Source organism: Charadrius vociferus, unplaced genomic scaffold (assembly GCF_000708025.1).
Source record: "Charadrius vociferus isolate BGI_N301 unplaced genomic scaffold, ASM70802v2 scaffold308, whole genome shotgun sequence".
Classification (NCBI taxonomy): domain Eukaryota; kingdom Metazoa; phylum Chordata; class Aves; order Charadriiformes; family Charadriidae; genus Charadrius; species Charadrius vociferus.
In genome coordinates this window covers 2,402,992-2,416,015 of record NW_009649929.1, presented here as the reverse complement: position 1 = coordinate 2,416,015, position 13,024 = coordinate 2,402,992, and the positions used below count along the sequence as shown (strand labels likewise).

Genomic DNA, 13,024 nt, shown 5'->3' with positions numbered 1-13,024 from the left:
ACAGCCCTTTGCTCTCAAACAGCCCCCACTACATAGACAAGAGGATCTCTGTCTACACTTTCAGACCAGAGATGGATGTAGTCAGGTGGGTATGTGAAGGATAAAACAAAATTACATTGGTCAGTGAGATACATGCTAGTCTCAGCAATCCAGCAACATAACTGCTATTGATTTTATATGCATAATAACAAGGGATCATTTTTAGGCAGAATTTGACAGATACCAATGAAAAATCTCAGTGCATGTTCATAAGCAGTTCATGTTCTTAGATCTTAGAAAAGTATCCCAAATATTGAGTGGTTGCCTTTTCTGAAGTAGCTTTCTCTTTTATGTTATTAATCAGCCTATCCAATTTGTGTAAGTAAACACCCAGCAAGACCTGGAACTATGGTTTCACCCCCTTCAGCCAGCAGCCTTGACTACCAGACTGTAATGTCAGAGACATGGATGACAGAATTCATCAGAAACCAGGAAAGCAAGCTTCAGTTATGGAATGGCTAAGCAAACACAGTTCTACTTTCCAGCTTTCTAAACGATCTCAGAATATCTGCCAGTAGCATACCCTAAAACGCTACCCCCAGTAACATAGGCAGGCTCTCAAAGTTGCCTCTAGCTTATGTTTTTCAGATGGTGAGATATGCAGTAGATTAGAAAAGCTTTTTAAAACAGATTAACATGGAAACACATTTGGAGAGCATAAGTCCACCAAATCCACGTGTCTCACTTCTTATTAGGTGAATCACAGCAGCACTTCACTAAAACTTCCTAAAATCCCTCTCCAGTAAAAAAAAAATCCAACTTTCACAAATTTGTAAGCACAAGTACTTAAGGAGAAGATGGGCTGCACAAAAATAGCCCTAAGGCATTTAGGAGTTTGGCAGAAAAGAAGTAGTGGCATAGATAACCAAGCTTTTGGCCATTTAGGGCTTTGCAGGTCAGCAGGGGGAAGGGGACTCTATTCCCTTTTGGACTTTGTTGACATTTTATTGGCAGACTGTGCAGATGATACTGATGGGATGCTTTTTGTCAACTTGTTCCACTCAGTCCATGTGCCCTTATGATTAGTTTGTGCGTTTGCAATGTCTTCTGTGAGTTCTGCTGAGTGATGTGGTCTCCTCTTTATTTGCATTGCTTCCATTTCAGCATTTTGCTTGCCTGTTGTCAGGCAATGTTTTTACTTCATAGCGAGTGACCGAGAAACCCAATTTCTCTTATAAATTCATAATGAGTTTCAAAAATTAGCAACCTATGTTTCACATGTAACAGGAAAAAAAAAAAAAAACTCAAAAGTGATATGGCGTTTCCTTCAAAGGCCATAGATGTGAAACTGCTGATTCTAGAGAAAATGGTTCTGAGGGATTCACAGGGCACAGTGCTGGGGTGGTCAGTACAGTCAGCATCCCTTGCTGAGTAACCCTGATATTGTCTTCACAGCCAGCCATTCCATAAGAAAAGACATTTGTGGAGAACTGGTGGATATACTTGTACTGACCACAGTTAGACTTTGGGAACTGTCTGCTTTTGTATTGTTTTTTTGAAAGATACTATATAAAGAGGAAGGAACTTGCTTTCAGTGTTTCCAGTTAGAGAGACAGAAGTTGAAATACTACCTAGTACAACTGTAACATTATTTAACTTCAGCTATTAAGAAACACCTACAAAACTTTACATAAAATTAACAAAAATGTTTATTTCAAAAAATTTGTAAGTATTCTGTGTATAACAGCTAATTTAACAATATTGTCTTCAACTCAAATTCAGCTTTTACTGCTACAATAAACAGTTACTCTCACTAACACTTTCTATACAAGTTAGTTTGTATCAGAGGCTGAAAGTACTCATTCAGAAGTTTAGATGCTCTCTCACAGATACTGAATTAACTCAACACACTACTGTAAAACGATATTTCTGCTGCTTGTAAGTGCCAGTTTGCAAAAAGCGTATCATAACATTTTATGAAAACAATATATTTAGAAAATAAATTAAAAAATGAAAGCTGCATCTCAAAGCATGTGTGCCTCATGAACATACACATGCTCTTGCAGCATTTGCAATAATGTATTCTTACAGGAAATGAAAGGAAAACATTAAATGCTTTGTACTTTAACTTAAGAAACTGAAAACATTTGTCAAGGCTAAGTAGGAAAAGAATTTAAAAGGAAGTCAAAGGTATTCAAAAGAATGTAAATGGCTTTGTATTTTGTAAGGAAGAATGAAAACCTTTCACAGAAGGAGACTGTGATGATCTCTGATCCTGTCCAAACGCAAATGGAAAACTAAAATCATCTTTTCCATCTCCAAATGCATGAGAAGTCGATTCCGAAGGGAACGGAAAGGCAAATGCATCCTCACTTTCTGATTTCCCAAACAAGCTTCCTATATGGAATGCACATTATATTTATTATTAGATTAAATCTTACTGAAAGAATACTGCATTCAGCATAATATGTTTCTTTAATAGTATTGTAGTCCCGGCACCATGCTGAGTATCAGCCTACGGTTGTGTGTTTATTTCTGTCCTAGAAATGGTACTTCAAGGAGGGTATTATTAGAATCTACACAGAATAAAGTGTGAAGTACTTGAATGATTTAGAACAACAAAACATTTCACCCAGTATATCATGCAGAAGTATTTTGAACACTAAGCAACTGAGGTCTTTGTAAACTGATACATTTTTGCAGATTCTTTCTTCTCTAGAGAACAATGCAATCAATCACTGAAATACTTAGAGAAACAAAGCCACAGACAGAAAAACACCTGAGTTTTATATTTAGTAACAGAAAATTTATATACTTTTCTCTACAACAGACACATTTGCATACAACCTTATATTCATACACTTCAAAAGAGTGGCTTTGCACTTGTAGCACCTCAAAAGAAGAGAGTAGACTACAGCTCCCTTCAGAATAGCGTCTGATCAAGAGCAAGTTTTGATCCTAGTGATACCACGAAAAATTGGCCTTTCATTTCAGTAAAGCCAGGATTTCACACAGAATGTGTAAATGTGTGTGATGCAGTATGAGTGGAAGATACTGTTCATTAAGTCTGATTCTCCTCTCTCTAGCATTGTGTACCTCCAGTGGTTTAAACTGATGGAACTCAGTTTACTATCGAGATTTCTTTAACCAAATGGAAACTTTATTTTCATTCTAGTTGAGGGAGGAACAACCCCAACAGATGTACTCTCCCAGCTCTAAGCTAGTAGCCTTGTGTTTAAAAGTAGTATCCAACAAGTACTCTCCCAGCTCTAAGCTGGTAACCTTATGTTTAAAAGTAGTATCTAACAAGTACTATAGCTTTTTACATTAAAAGAACCATTCTTTTTTATCAATGAAAAAGCTTTGACACTTAAATTTTTCTTCTCCCTTGCACGTCCTCTCAGTTTGCTTCTAACACACCTAACACTATCCCTATTTCTTTCTTTCTCATACTTCTTTTTTCATGACATTTCATACATTTGAAGCCAAACATGCAGGGAAAGATTTAAGATAGTCAAAACACAAATGAACACAATAAACCACTGAACTACAATATTAAAACTGTTGTCCTTTTAGACAACCAAAGGTGCCCTGTTAAGCAGGATCACGAGCCTGTCAGTAACATAAGCACAAGTAGAAGACATCTGGTAAACACAAGTACATCTGATTTCCAAACTTACCAATATCTTTGTGTGGGGACAGAGGGTTCAAGTTTCCCACTGAATAACTCTCTTCTGTCTGAAATGGAAACAGCCATTTTATTTAAAAAATGAGAAAGACAAAAGATAAGCTCTAATGCTGACTCACAATGAGTTCATTTGCTTTTGCTAAGAAAAACACTGTCCTAGTGAATGCTAGCAGCCTTCACAAAATCTGCATTTAAATGTATATATCAGTCCCTAAAGTTGCAAGGTAAACTCTTTGATGAGCTGGGTTTCATGATATTTGCTTACATCTGCGAACACACTCCCTCCATTCTTCCGGAAAAAACATCAGATTGAGAACAGACCAAAATCTGACCTGGTTTACTGCTGTTTTTTCAACTAAAAAGATTCAAAATTATTTCATTCTGTGACAATTTAGAAAACCTCTAAGCAGCAACATAACTACTGAGTAGGACCTAATACTGCCAGAAAAAGTAGCAGAATAACCACTTATCACTCTTAGGAAGAGTTCTTAGGGTAGATTTACCACAGATACCTCAAAACTCCCATCTAACATGCCTGCTACAGACTGGTAAATTCTTGGTTTCTGCCACTGAGCGGGCACAAAGTAACCAGGGTTCTGACAGCACTAGGTGACTTAATACCTACCTCATTCCTAAACAATTCAAAACTACTCACCAGTGTATTCTCTCCTACACGCAGCTGATGCTAGGAGTTATCAACAACACATATCTTGCCAAACACAAAATAAAACAGTATTTTCCCTCTTCCCTCCTTCAGCTTTTATCTCTTAACCTCAAAACTGAGGACATGCCTGAAATAGCACACACCTGGGTTCAAATCCCTTATTTGCATAATGGGGTTTGAATCTACATTGCCAAGGAGTGATACCTAACCACTGCACTATGTACTGACACGCATCTATCCTAAACACCCAATTATCTATCTATTAGCCCAGGAGAGGGAAAATTACTCTAGAGAATTGTAGTTAGGGAAACTGCAAAGGAAAAGTAAGAGCTGGATTCCACTTCCTGCTCCAATTAGTTGCCCGCCTATCTCCTCCATTTGCGTATAGCTAATCCATATCTGCTTTTCAGTATTCTTAATAGATAATCCTTTCCTGCTTTTTTCAGTGTTCTGCATTTTGTGAAAAATGGAGGGGAAAAAAATTTAAGTACTTGATTCCCCACTTCAGCAAGACAAAACCACACAGGATAGGCATGTGACTTGTGAATTCAACTAGCGTACCTAAAGTTTTGCATTGAAACACTGAACTAGAAGCCTTTTGTGAATCTAGTCACCTGTATATTTGCATAAGATCCAATCTTGCCCATATGGAAAAGATTCATACTTGATCATAAGTCATCACAGGGTGATTGCTAGGCAGGAGAGAAGCATTTTCAAAGGATATCAAATGTAAAATTAAGCAAGTTAGTAAAAAAATAATTTGCTACCAAGATAACCAGTCTGAAAAACCTCATTCACTGCCAATGCTGTTTTCTTAGCATATTTTGCTTTGTAGAAATTTAATATCATCAAGTACTCATTTTTACCTCATCAGATGAATTTTCTGCCCCAAACACAGAAGAATCAAATAAATTAAAACCAGGTGACTTCTGGGAGAAGTTCACGAGAGAAAAGAAAGCAGGAGATTTTGATGTTCCTTCCTCACAACCTAAATTGCTAATGCTGTAAAGACAGAAAGGAAGAAATTACATTAATAGTTTTTTAAAGTAGCATAGGTGGCTTTTTTGATCTATTTTTTCTTTTTGTGTTTTGTCACATTTTTAGATTCCCATGCCTTCCATCAATAATTACTTCTTGCAACACAAAACAGGTAACACAACTCTTCAAAGCAAAGTGAGATGGTGTTTTTACCAATTCCCTACTCTTTTACCAAAAAAACTGTTTAAAGACAGCAATTGGTGTAACAAATATTACTGCAGGAAAAGACAACAATTTTAGCAAAGGAGCTACAAAGAACCCGTGTCTCATCTATTTCTAAGCAGAGATCCCCTCTTTCAAAACACTTTCAAGTGGAAATGATATTGTAAGAAGAAAATCTAATAAATTACCTAGCATAAAGCAGAAAAAAAAAATTACTATTTTCAGAAAAGCTTTCTAGAGAAGTCTATAGATACTATAGAAATAGTATCTTTCAAAACCAACAGAAATGCTTATACAATAAACATCACTACAACTTTGCTCAAAATCTAAAAAGCTGCTATCATACAAGTCAAATGGAGGTGTTTTAGAGAACTGGGTTTTCTTCCCCTTTGAGTCAGGCGTTCCAACAAACTCAGGTGTTTCAGGTGCTCTTAAAAAATGTTCTGCACTTTCTTCTGCTGTGTCAGGATTATCTTCATTTGACTTAAAACATGTGTGTATGTCCTATTAAAAAGAAATATACAATAATGTTTATGGCATATAAAATTTCCCAAAATATTATTAGTCCATTTACCTATAAATATATTCATTATATGTTTTAAGGTTAGTTAGTTATTTTTATTCTTACAAAAAAATAAAGGATTTTAATAAAATGCTCACAGTAACATATTCACCATACTTTAAACTGTAACCTTAATTTATCTAATGTAAAATGTATTTCTGGTGAATGAAACTATATATGAAAGTTTTCATCCAAAAAATAAAGAAATTTGTGAACTGACTGCAACCATTGATTTTGAATAAAAGAACTATTTCACTCTAAAGTATGTCTTAGCATAATGCTAAAGTCACACCGGAATTCTCTTGATACTCCCTAGTGAAATAACGGAACATCACTGTCAGAATATATTTCAGTTGACTGAGGTATTTCCTCTTGCTCAGAAAATCTTAAATGAGAACGTACACTACAATTTTCACCAGACTTTATAGTTTTAAAGACATTCTTCACCAGCTGCATGCAGGCATGAGCCTGTAGTGAGCCAACTAGAAGATGTGGAGTATCTCAAACTTGGTCTTGTGCACTGGTTTTGACTGAGTTCGCAGCTTGTGTGGTGCTATATTTTGGATTTGTGATGAAAACAGCATTGATAATACAGGGATGTTTTAGTTATCGTGAACAGTGCTCACACAACATCAAGGCCTTTTCTGCTTCTCATGCTGCCCCGTCAGTGAGTACGTTGGGGGTGCACAAGAATTTGGGAGGGGATGCAGCTGGGACAGCTGACCCCAGCTGACCAAAGGGGCATTCCACACCACATGATGTCATGGTCAGCAATAAAAGCTGCAGGGAAGAAGGAGGAAAGGGGCGTGTTTGGTGTTATAGCATCTGTCTTCCCAAGTAACCGTTACAAGTGATGAAGCCCTATGTTCCTGGAAATAGCTAAACAATTGCCTGTAGATGGGACGTAGTGAATGAATTCCTTATTTTGTTTTGCTAGAGTGCAGAGCTTTTGCTATGCTTATTAAACTGTCTTTATCTCAACCCCCAAGTTTTTGTGCTTTTACCCTTCTGATTCTCTTCCCCATCCTACAGTGGGGGGAGTTCACAAGTGGCTGTGTGGTGCTTAGATGCTGGACAGCGTTAGACCACATCTTGATATCACGTATGTATTCAAGTAGTACACACAACTGGCTTGAATATTATGACATGGTGAGCTTGATCTCACATTCAGGCACAGGTAGTAAAAGCAGTGCCAACAGAGCCATAAAGACTCTGTAGCCAGCACAGAGCCTATTCACTATGGTTTTGTGGGAGAAATGAGTTTCAAATGCAAACATTTTTAAAAAATGTTTCATTAGTTCACACTGATAAAAATGATACGCACCAATTTATACAAAAAATACTATAAGCATAGGACAGTCATCCTAAATAGCCTATGACATGATCAAGAGCAATGATCACTATATTAGTAATCAGAAGGCACTGATTGGCTTCTCACCTGTTAAGTGCCTTATAAGGATTCATTTTGCCAACTTCATAGAATCGTAAAATCATAGAATGGTTTAGGTTGGAAGGGACCTTAAAGATCATCTAGTTCCACCCCCCCTGCCATGGGCAGGGATACCTCCCACTAGACCAGGTTGCTCAAAGCCCCATCCAACCTGGCCTTGAACACTTCCAGGGATGGAGCTTCCACAACTTCCCTGGGTAACCCGTTCCACTGCCTCACCACCCTCACAGTGAAGAATTTCTTCCAGATACCTATTCTAAATCTACCCTCTCCCAGTTTGAAGCCATTCCCCCTCGTCCTATCACTAAATGCCCTTGTAAAAGTCCCTCTCCGGCTTTCTTGTTGGCCCCCTTTAAGTACTGGAAGGCTGCTATAAGGTTTTCCCAGAGCCTTCTCTTCTCCAGACTAAACAACCCCAACTCTCTCAGCCTGTCTTTATAGGAGAGGTGCTCCAGCCCTCTGATCATCTTCATGGCCCTCCTCTGGAACTACTCCAACAGGTGCATGTCCTTCTTGTGCTGAGGACTCCAGAGCTGGATGCAATACTCCAGGTGGGGTCTCAAGAGACGGTAGTAGAGGGGCACAATCACCTCCCTCAGCCTGCTGGCCACACTTCTTTTGATGCAGCCCAGGATACAGTTGATTTTCTGGGCTGCAAGCGCACACTGCCAGGTCACATCGAGCTTCTTATCAACCAACACCCCCAAGTCCTCCTCCTCAGGGATGCTCTCAATCCATTCTCTGCCCAGCCTGTATTTGTGCTTGGGATTGCCCTGGTGCACGTGTAGGACCTTGCATTTGGCCTTGTTGAACTTCATGAGGTTGACATGGGCCCACCTCTCAAGCCTGTCGACGGTCCTGGACCTTTCCGGATGGCATCCCTTCCCTCCAGCATGTCGATCATGCCACACAGCTTGGTGTCATCAGCAAAATTGTTGAGGGTGCACTTAATCCCGCTGTCCGTGTCACCAACAAACATGTTGAACAACACCGGTCCCAGTACCAACCCCTGAAGAACGCCACTCATCACTGCTCACCACTTGGACATCAAACTGCTGACCTTTCAGTGCGAACAGCCAGACAGTTCCTTATCCACCAAGTGGATTTCTGAGACTTACCTCCTCCCAATAGATTCAAATACATCAAGATAGTTTGACAATTCTAAATAAAATAATTACTTATGACATAAGAAATGCTTTGCTTACTTGAGGTATATATGCAGAATCCTTTGGCTCATCTTCTGCTTCTTTATCACATTTGCCCTCTTGGTTTGCTATACAAAAAAGAGAGCACTGCTTGTATTATAAGAGCATTCTAAACGGAAAAATAAAAATTACGTTGTGGGAAAGCATCCTTGAGAAAGGTTTACTAACTCGGCATTGCTATTGCTAAGGAAGTGTCCTGACTGTAGTTTTCATAATAGCCCACTTTATGGCTACGTCCATAATAGTTACCTCTTGTTCCGCCACTTAGTCACTGTCGTTAAAGCAATGCCTAGTCCGCTTGATATGGTTTGGCGTGTTCTTCAAATCCAGCTATTGTTCCCTGAGAGTGCTATGTTTGTCTAATCCAGCTATTGCCCTCTGAGAGTGCGAATACCAGTCAACAAAAACCAGGTGAAAACAATATAAAAAGCACATCCATATGACACTGATGGAGTGTATCTTAAGGAACTGGGCAAATGACAGGATGAGAAATGAGAAGAATGTTATCAGACTTTCTCCTCTAACCTTCAGACTGTGCAATGTTTCACCCTGTGTTTCGGTACACAGAATTTGCATCCTATTTATTAAAAAAAAAAAAAATTGACTATGTTTTTTGACATGCATCTAAACTGGCAGTATAATTAGAAAAAAATATATTTAAACTGAAGCTCAGTGCCTTGTGATTTCAAAAACTACATGTGCATTTGTAACTACCCTGTTTTGTTTCTGTAAGTATTCTGTATGTACTTCTCAAGTTAATTTTCATCTTTAATAATCTTAATCTGATGCTTCAAGATTCCTAAATCACTGGGTTTATTATATCCCTTTCCTTTGCATTTTCTCACACCTTCTGGGCAGATTTTCAGACTGGATGTCATTTTACCCAAGTAATTTGAGGCTAGAGCATGGATTTACAAGACATGCTGGAAGGTTCCTTTCATTAGCAATGGTAAACGCAGAATGAATCCCACATTACCGCGCAGTTCAGTCTCTATTTAAATTAGGAGGACATTGCCTGTCTGCTATACTCAAAGTTTGAACTAAATAATGAAGGGGGGAAAGAAATACAAATGGTGGCCAGAATGAAAACTTGGCCCCTAGAATTTTCTCTTTTATAATTATGTGATCCAGCATACAGTAACTGCACATCCTATCAAAAAATGACAGTGGTACTTTACCTATTACTGCATTTTCACTCTCAAACTGTTGATTAGAACTCATCTGCTTTGGAGGAATTACCAGTCTGAAACACAAAAATTACTGTTTGTCTGAATATGTATTATTTCCATAAAACTTAATCTCAAGAACGAAAACTACTTTATTAAAGAAAAGTTACCTGAACTGCATTTGGTTTTGTAAGCTTGCTATTGATGGAACTTGGGCAATTTGTGGGTTATTAGTCCCTGCAGTGTCAATAGCCATCTAAAACATAGCAAAAAATTCAAATAAGGCAGCATATGAAATTGTCACTTCAACGACATCACTCTGATTTCTCCTTAGACTGTGGAAATCCATTCTTTAGGGGTCAGGCAACATAAAAATTATTTTGCCTATCTTTGCTTTACAGGTACAGTTTAACAGCATGATATGCAAAACAACTTCTGTAATTTTTTATAAAGTCTCATTCACAGCATTGATGACTAGAGGTGCATAATTAACTTTTCTGTTGTACAAATAACATTACATAATTTACAAACTTTACCCAGGTTTTCTACTACTGCAGCCAGGTAGGTTGCTCCTGCTTGACAGCACAGAACGGGCTGGAGCCAGGCCTGTCTCCACCTCCAAGGGCCAAAGTGAGTATGCATGTCCGTGAATATGTATCCTGTTTGGACTGAAAATCTGCGGAATACATGGAAATACTCCTGCCTTACAGATTTTCAGGAGATCAGAAGCCCTAACTCTTATATGTAGCATGTATTTTTGCCTAAAGAACAGAGTGGCACTAGGAATCTATGCCTCAGCATCAGATAACCCATTATTTCACAGGGAGCTGCTAGTTCTGGTTTGGTTTTAACTTGCAAAATGTATCAAATTGAATTCAATTCAGAGTGGGGGACAAAAGGGCTGGTTATGCAGAATCTGTCTGCCACTCAACTCCTGTAGTTTACAGCACTCCTCTCCTGAAGCATAGCAACCTCCTTTCTTTCAATCCTTTTATTTTTCCTCAGACTCCATCTTCCTTTCCTTGTTGCAATCACCCTTTCTTAAAGTTCCCTTAACCTTGACTTACTGCTTCCCACTATTCTCTAAGTACAATTTTAGGTCACAGATTCCCATCCTCATCTCTGGATTACCCTGGCAACAGCCCTTCCATCATCCTCATCATGTCCAACTCCCTCTGCCAGTCACAAATCAGAATTGCTTGAAATTTCTTCTGGTCTTGTTCCACTCAGTCTAGCCATTGCCCTTCATGTTGTCTTATGAAGCCTTCTTCTTCTACCACAGGCTCGACTCTAAAACATTTAGTGATTCACTCACTTTAGCCTTCAGTTCCCTTGAAATTAGTAAGAAAATCACAACTGGTTCTGTTAATTTTTTACTTGATTATTTTTGTTGTTCTTTAAAATTTGCTTTTAAATAGATCCAGTGAGATGTCCCTTATAAAGAACGGGTTTGGTATAGAAACTTCCCCAAGCTTCTGCACAGAGAACACAGTTGCAAACTATTTATTTGATCTCTTATGGCCTTACCTTATCTGAGTATTCCTTTTATAGTTTAACAATCAATTGGTCCTATGAATGTTCTTGCACTTAATGAAACTTCATTAGCGGTTTTCGTAACTGTGCAAGTTGTTCTTCCAACTTGTTTCTGGATTGGTTTATTGCGTTTGTATATTTAAGATATTAAGCGGAAATACACTCCACTTTTTCAAAAAAGTGCCACAAGGACATTTGTTTATGGGTGAGAGATGGAAAATGTAGTTGTGGACTCCTCAAATGTACAAAGCAATGTTGCACATGGTTTTGTCCCTCTCAGTCCAGGCTTTTGTTTCTGGTTAAACCTCAGAACTGGGCTGTTAACTGTAAGCGGTCCTGTATAGCATCCTGCACATTTAGTCTGTTACGAAATCCTTCATTATGGAATAGATGGCTGACAATTAACCAGTAATAGAAAATTAGGTTCCTCCTTTAGAATTCCAAAAATTTGCTACATACAACCAAGTGAATCTACAAAGGTTATTCTAAAATTTAAAAACTATTATACAAAATTATTTGGATAGATGGTCCACCTCAAGTTTGGTATTAGAATGCTTGCTATGACTACCAGTTGCACTGTGTACGAACATACATATTTTCAGTTGAATTAGAAATGGCGCCAAAGAAAATTTGTTATTATGATTACCAAGTAATAGCAGATTACCAAGATTAGCATCCTGGTTACAGTGCTAACAAGTCTCATGTATGATGTAATAGCACTAGGTATACTTGAAGTGTTTTAAATGTAAACCACCACATAAAACAGATTATATAATCTCATGTTTTTACCAGTGGGAGAGCTGCATACCTGTGACGAATTTTCTGCAAGCTTGGTGGAACTGATAGCTGCCACTGAAAGTTCCATGGGTCTTTCTTTTTCTTCTCTCCCTAAATTAACAAATATTACTTAACATTGTCAATAGGATTAAGTATCCAAAGCATAGCATTGTTAAACCGAACTTGGGAACAAAGCTTATACATTTTCCTGTTAATACAGAGCTAAAAGAAAATTATCACAAAATATGAAAGTATCAATCAATTTGCTGCAAACAATACTCAGTTAATATTTACTGTATTTGTGCAAACAGTGCTAAAGGTATGTTTCAGATTTTTTGCATCAGGTATACCTGTCATGTTACTTTGGTCATTGCACAGATAAGAGAGGAATCGGACATAGAAGATTTTCAGAACACAAAGACAGGCAAGTACCCAACTTCTATCGAAAGCCTGGCTTCAACTATCACAGCAGGAGCAGTTCAATACATTTGTTATCACTGTTTCCCTTCATTTACACAAAAATAATCCGAAATTCTCACAGAAAGATCATTAAACACATTGCACCTGTTTCTGACCGTTGCATTGAGAATCTAATACTCTGTACAGACTGGACCAATTTCCGAGGAATGCATGGGACATGTAATGGTTTATACAGTTGATGTTTTTCATTTAGCAAAGATGGATGTTCACTGTCTTCAAATATCCTAAAAAAAAAAATAAATGAAAAAAAAAAAAAAGTTAACAACTGCAAAATAAAGGAAATCATAAAATATAACTGTTTCACACAAGTAGAGTTTTCA

General features: G+C 37.9%; 1 protein-coding gene across 1 annotated transcript in view; it reads right to left on the bottom strand.

Annotated features, from left to right (window-relative positions):
• Nucleotides 1-1,941: 1,941 nt before the first annotated feature.
• The window catches only part of LOC104291924 (chromosome unknown open reading frame, human C14orf39), a 31,792-nt gene continuing 20,709 nt past the window's right edge, over nt 1,942-13,024 (bottom strand). Inside the window, exons 9-17 of the mRNA XM_009891223.1 lie at nt 12,789-12,928; nt 12,256-12,335; nt 10,085-10,170; nt 9,927-9,991; nt 8,749-8,816; nt 5,878-6,035; nt 5,198-5,333; nt 3,660-3,717; nt 1,942-2,376 (exon numbers count right to left, since the gene is read on the bottom strand). Of these exons, the coding sequence (XP_009889525.1) occupies nt 2,174-2,376; nt 3,660-3,717; nt 5,198-5,333; nt 5,878-6,035; nt 8,749-8,816; nt 9,927-9,991; nt 10,085-10,170; nt 12,256-12,335; nt 12,789-12,928 (994 nt within the window). The 3' untranslated portion in view covers nt 1,942-2,173. The remainder of the gene's footprint in view (nt 2,377-3,659; nt 3,718-5,197; nt 5,334-5,877; nt 6,036-8,748; nt 8,817-9,926; nt 9,992-10,084; nt 10,171-12,255; nt 12,336-12,788; nt 12,929-13,024) is intronic.